The 6,516-nt window shown below is 45.5% G+C and overlaps 1 protein-coding gene across 3 annotated transcripts in view; it reads left to right on the forward strand.

The window, feature by feature from the left end:
- Window positions 1-1,094, forward strand: part of PAX7 (paired box 7) — a 154,787-nt gene extending 153,693 nt beyond the window's left edge. For all 3 annotated transcript variants that reach the window (XM_072609087.1, XM_072609089.1, XM_072609088.1), the window contains exon 9: window positions 799-1,094. In XM_072609087.1, the coding sequence (XP_072465188.1) occupies window positions 799-914 (116 nt within the window). In that variant the 3' untranslated portion in view covers window positions 915-1,094. The remainder of the gene's footprint in view (window positions 1-798) is intronic.
- Window positions 1,095-6,516: the final 5,422 nt, after the last annotated feature.

Below are 6,516 nucleotides of genomic sequence, written 5' to 3' on the forward strand. Positions count from 1 at the left end.
TTTCTTACTTGTTTGTTTTTGCACTCTCCATCATGTTTAGCACAGAGTTAACATAGATTATGGATTCAATAAGTTTTTGCTGGATAGAGGACTGGAGGAGTGGATAGATGGATGTATGAATGGATAGATGGATGGATGGATGGATGGATGGATGGAGAGAGAGATGGCTGGACGAACAGATGGACAAGCAGATGGATTGAATAATAGTTGGATGGTCAGATGGTTGGATGGTTAATTGGATGAATGGTTGGATGGTTGGTCATATGCAATCTCCTCTATGCCACACTCAACAATTAGTTACTCAACGTTGACTGCAAAACTTCTAGCAAAAAGGAACCCACTGCCTTCTGAGATAGCCTACTCCTCTTAGATGGTTTAGGACATTTTCTCTGACAATCAAGCCTTAATCTAACTCTCGGCAACTATTCATTGTTCCTGGTTATGCCTCTAGAGACCAAGCAGAACAAGGCCAATCCCTTATCCATGTATTAGCCTTTCAAATATTTTATGACATCTATTATGTGCTATACGTAGACTGATGGATGGATGGATGGATGGATGGATGGATGGATGGATGGATGGAGAAATTGGTGGAGGGTGGAAGGAAGAAAGGGATGGATGGATGGATGGATGGATGGATGGATGGATGAATGCAGAAATAGATGGAAAGATGAAGATGTGTGGGGAGAGATGGATGGTTGGACAAATTGGAAAATGGAAGACTAGACGAATAGAAGGATAAAGATATAAAATAAGAATATCAATTGCTAAATATACCTCTCTCCCTTTTTTTCTTAGCTGCTGTTGACTATCTGGCAAAGAACGTGAGCCTGTCCACACAGCGTCGGATGAAATTGGGAGAGCACTCAGCTGTGCTGGGGCTCCTGCCTGTGGAAACGGGTCAAGCATACTAAATCCCTGGGGTCCCCTATCCCAGACCCTTGACTCCTGTATCCCCACTATCCCTGCCAGCCTATCCCACACTCATCCCTGTGCCTCTCTGACCCCAAGGCCCAGACCATCTCCCTAGATGCATCTTCTGATGCATCCTCTGAGGAAGTAGGACCAATAAACCCCAGTCTCTTCCCATGCCACCACCCTCTGGCAAAAATGTGTGACCATAGACTATGAGGGACACAATCCCCTTCTGCCTCTTGATCCCAATTCTGATCCCAGCTGGATTACTGGACTGATTTAACCCCCTGCCCCCACCCTCAATCTTGCTTTAAGCAATGGGTAAAACCCAAGCTGAATTATGACTTCTATGAAATTTCTCTCTCACTCAAGTCCCTTCCCTTCCTTCAAATGTATAGATTTTAGAATGCTTCCCATCACAGAGGATGCAGCAGGCAAGACAGTTCTGAAGGGATAGTATCCTAGAACTCTTGGTGTGGTGGAAAGAGCACTAGATTTGGAGTCAGAGTCCCTGAGTTCAAATCCCAACACTTCCACTTATGATTTGTATGACTTTGGTCAAGTTATTTCTACTCTCTGGGTCTCAGCTTCATCATCTGAAAAGTGAAGAACCAAGACCAGATGACCTCTAAGATCCCCTTCTAGTTCCAAATCCCATGAACCTTTGGACCCCACATGAGAGTAAGAAGATAACAAGTTAACTGTCCCTGAGGTTGCACTGTGCCATATAGAGATAATGCCATTTGACTAGGAAGGTCTTGGGAGTGAAGGGAGAGAGCATCTAGACCCCAACTGGACATGCTGCTCTCTCTTTCCCAAGCTGATAACCTGGATGAGCATGACCAAAACCCAAATCCTTTAACCCTTCAACAATAGGACCTTGGCAGAGAGGTTAGGATGGGTTGAGGGGATGGAGCTGCCCAGTTCAGGAAGGAGACCTGGGCTGGTTATGACTAATGTGGGATGTTGGGACATGCCCTATGCAGGGGCAGGTGATAGGGAAGCTAAGGAGAGACTTTGAGCCTAAAGGAAATACCTTTTGGAAAAATCAGTGGGCTAGTATTCAGTCCCATGGGGACAGACGAGGCAAGTGCTGACCTACCACAGAGGGGACCATTCAGAAAGTGAAAGGCACTTAGGAGAGCAGGACCTTACTCAAGTCACTGGTACTTGGAGACATTGCACCCAGAAGCTACAAGTGAGAAGTTAAGGGCTCTGGATTGAAGCTCTGAGCTTCCAATTTTGTCCTTTTTCAAAGCTGCTTTGCTGATTTCTATGAGACATTTTCAGGAACAAAGACCCCTTCAGCACCTCCAGCAAAGGGGAACCCTGATTTCTTCAGGCCAGGCTGGACCTGATCATGCAAGGGTGACTGACCACCTGGGCAGGTGCACAAACAGGGGGCTGAGAAGGGAACTCTGGGTTTTAGACTTATCTTCCTTCTTCTGGGGATGGGGCAGGGAATCAGGGAGGGTGACGGCAGATGAGAAAATCCTAAGATCTTTGTTACTATTGAATCTGCCTCAAGAGTTCAGTGGGCTTACCTGAGGTCACATCTTGTCTTCAGCAAACCACCAATCCCATTTCAGCAGGACCCCCCACCTTTTCCCATAAAGACCCTTCTTCTTTTGCTCTCTTGATTCCTACTCCCACTCAAAGGTTGCCTTGCCTGTGGGGTTTGTCCAGCTTACCAGGTATGGATGGGAGTTTGGAGATGATTCAAAATGGCTATGAAAGAGATTTTTAAAACTAACTCTTTAGCAACCCTTTTCTTTCCTGTGTTCTTTGTTGAATGAATGGTGGTCCCTGAGGAAGCCCAGTCCTTGGTTTCTCTCAGCATTTCAATGGGAAGGGGATAGGATCCCTACCCTACCCTGAAGTTCAAATCCCAACTTCCAATATGAAGAGGGTGGGGAGCCTAAAGGTCCACCATTCAAACATAGGGCATCTCTGCCCAGTGCACCCCTTGGGTACCTTCCTCAGGTTCAGCATTGCTAGAGCTGTGGTTTGAGACCATTGGAGCTAGAGTGAAGCAAAGTTAGCATTGATGATGTAGGATTCTCCTAGCCTCCAAGAATGAGGGAAAAGTTGACCCTCTGCCTTCCAGGGTCTTCTAAAGGTTCTCCCCAGACCCTGTTCCTTTGAAAACTATAATCTTTGGGGAGAAATTTCAGGCTCCTGGCTTCCATTGGACCTCTCTGGCATCATCACCATCTGCATTACCATTACCATTTTTAGCTTTGACCTTCCACCTGCCATTTTCTACTATCATAATCTTCACTATGGTGTAGCAGACTTGGACTTAGAAATTGGAGCTCCAGCTCTCCTCTGCTGCGTTACCTGGAGCAAGTCCTTCATCTTGTCTGAGACTGAGGCTCAGGGTCGCTAAACTGCTCTAGGGCTCAGTTTCTTTATCTGTAGAAGGAGAGGCTTGGACTAAATGACCCCTAAGGTTCCTTCCAGCTTCAATCAGATCCTAGGATCCCATCTGTAAAATGGGGATCATAACACTTATTCTACCTACCTCACAGGGATGTTGTGAGGAAATGGTGCTTTGCAAACCCTAAAGCACCACAGACATGGAAATTATTTTGTCTTCATTTTTATCATTATGTCATCTTCATTTTGAAGTTGCCTGGAGGTCCTGTCATGGTATCCAGAAGACTTGGGCCCAAGTTGTCTTGTCTCCGGCTTGGGTGACTAACAGGATGATGAGAAGCTTTCTGAGCACTTCTCCTTTGGGCTCCTTTCTCTTCCTCCGTATTAAGTGAGAAGTTTCCAGAGAGAATGGCCATAAGACCAAGAGATCCTGCTGAAATATAGGCCCGCGGCCATTCCTGGGAAGTTGGAGGAAAGACAGGAAGAGTACTCCTATGGGTATTTCCACCATGATGAACAGGAAATGGCTTCCTAACTTCAGCCTTGGAGCCTGACCTAGGAGTATCACCAGGATGGTTGGTTACAGTCAGATAGATCGCTCCATTGAGGGTCAGCAATCACAGTGAGACTCTAGGTCTGGAAAACATCCAGCCCTTGACATCCCTACTGATGCCTTTTTCTTTCAAGACCAGGGGGAGAAGATGCCATGTCTTTCCTTGGCAACCTATTCTAAGATTTAAAATTGTCACCACTGGAAGGTCCTTCCTTTGGCCTAACTTTGATCTTCAGAGGTGTTTCCTGAACAAGCATTCCTTCTCCTGGAGGTTGTATTCTGCCGATGGCTTGGTTATGTTTACAGAGACCACTTCTGATCTGTTCTTTTGTGTGTTTTCTCAGAAATGTGGTCACCTGAAGCTTCCCCAACTCCAGCCTTCAAGAGGTAACATTCCACTACCAGGACCAATTCACTTCTCCACAAAACCCTTCCCCAAACCTTAAAACATAATGCCCAGTACCTAAAGCATCTCCATTATCCCAGATAAGCCATTTCTCAGTGAATTCAACTCCCCCAGAGCTCCCTAAATCTATTCTCATGGGGACAAAAGACATCCCCAAGAGGCCCTTTCCTTTTGACTCCCATCTGGTTTTTCATCAAGCCCTGTGTATGTGTATGTTTAGAAGGGGAGGGAGAATTGGGGATCCCTTCTATGTAAATCAGCCCCTCATATTAGTGGGCAGTTATAAGAGAAGAGGCAAAAGGCCTCTAAAGATCAGAGGCAAGTTGTCTAGCAGGTTCATTGAAGTCTTAACATGAAGGCATGTATTCTAGGTGGTTTGGAAAACCCCAAAGGCCACCCTCTCCAACTATAGCTGTAAATAGAGTCCTTAGAGAAATAAGAAAATACCCCTGTCTGATCGAAACTAGCTATTTACCCTTCCTCTGAGGTCAACCCTCAGAGGCTCATTGTACATTAGCTCGAAACTTGGTGACCGTGCTGTTCGTTTATAGGAAGTTTTTGTTGTTTGGTTTTTGTTTGGTTTTTGATACTGAAAAGACAACCCTCCCCCTCCCCACCTCATCCCACAGTGAGTGATGTGCTAGTACCACGGGGCCACCTGTAAAGATCTGCATATTGTGTGTTTGAAAAGATACATTCCAGGATCCGTTGGGATTATATTGTCTTCATCCTGTTCCCTTCCTCTGATTTTCCTTCCTTGCTACAAAAAAGAAAGAAAAAGAGACATTCATATGTGAAGAACCAGGCACTGTTTGCTTGTTTAAAAAAAAAAAAAGCCCATTTGCTATTGCCCTGTTCTCCTCTTCCCTCACCAAAGGAACATAGTGGGGCTGAAGGAAACGGGGAGACAGAGGTGGGAGCAGAGTGGGGAGACAAGAGAGAAAGCGATGTGCAGAGATTTGCCCAGGAGAAGAAATGAGAAGACCATTTTGGGGCTGAATGGTGAGGTCGGGACTGGACAAGATCTGAATGTCAGACACCCAGTCTGTCTTCAGCAGCAGCCAATCTCATTTAGGACCAAATGGGACATATGTTCTGACCCTTGAAAGCCTTTCATGGCCCCAGGAACCTCAAGCATCATGTTTTCACAACCCAAGGACACTCTGGGCCTTCTCTCTCCGGACCACACTCTCTACCCCCACATTTGGACATTCCGGGGAGCAGATATATCTTCTCTCTGCCCACCTTTAGGGGTGCCAACCCAAAACCAAATTGAGGGGGAGGGGGACTCGAGCCACCTCCTTTAAATAGTGGCACCTCGCTGCTCATAGACACTTGTGTATTTAATGCTTCTAACACAGCCACCTCCCCTACCCGGGACATGTCTGCTAGTGATAGAGAACATTCCTTCTTGCTAGTATCTGCCAATTTCATTTGCTTCTGTGTTTGAGACATAACCATTTCCCTACATGTGAGAGCAAGTACGTGTGTGCACGTGTGCGCGGGAGGCGTGCAGAAAGTGTGTCCAGGTGAGTGTGTGTTTAAATATAATCGCACCATAATTTATTCAGCTATATGGAGTAGTAGACTAGTAAGAGAAGCTGCCGGTTGCTTTCCTACCTGCTGCCTGTAGGTGTTTCCCTGTAACTCAGGCATAACTGTTATACATTAAAAATAAATAAATTAAAAGCCACTTTGAAGGCTCAGTGTATTTAATGTGGTCCCTGAAATATGGTTGCAAAAAAATAGTGACCCCATGGCACTGACCTAATTAAAAGGACCCTGCCACAGATGGGGAGAGATCATGGACATGGTATTGGCGTCAGAAATCGGGCGGCAACCTCCAATCTGTCTCACCAAAACCAACTTTGCTGTTCCTAAAAATAAGATACTCTGCTTCCTCTCATTCTTGCATACCCAAGAGAGGATAGACTCAGTTTGTATAAATTCAGCAGTTTATTGCCAGTCTGCTACCAGTCTACTATGTATAGTAGATTGAGCTAGGTGCTGGCCAAAAAGTCAACAGGTATTTATTAAAGCATTGACTATGTGCACAGCACTGCACTGAGTTCTGGAAATACAAATAGAAAAATAAAAAAGTTCCTTCACCCAAGGAGCTTAGATTCTAATGGGGGAAGTCAACACATAAAAGGGAACTGAAAAAAGATTCTAAGGACAACAACCCCCACCTCAAAAAAAAAAAAGCCAGAAGCCCTACCTTCAAGGAACTTTTTGTTCTAATGGGGAGAAGGGGGAGGTTTAC

This window comes from Notamacropus eugenii, chromosome 5 (assembly GCF_028372415.1).
Source record: "Notamacropus eugenii isolate mMacEug1 chromosome 5, mMacEug1.pri_v2, whole genome shotgun sequence".
Lineage (NCBI taxonomy): Eukaryota > Metazoa > Chordata > Mammalia > Diprotodontia > Macropodidae > Notamacropus > Notamacropus eugenii.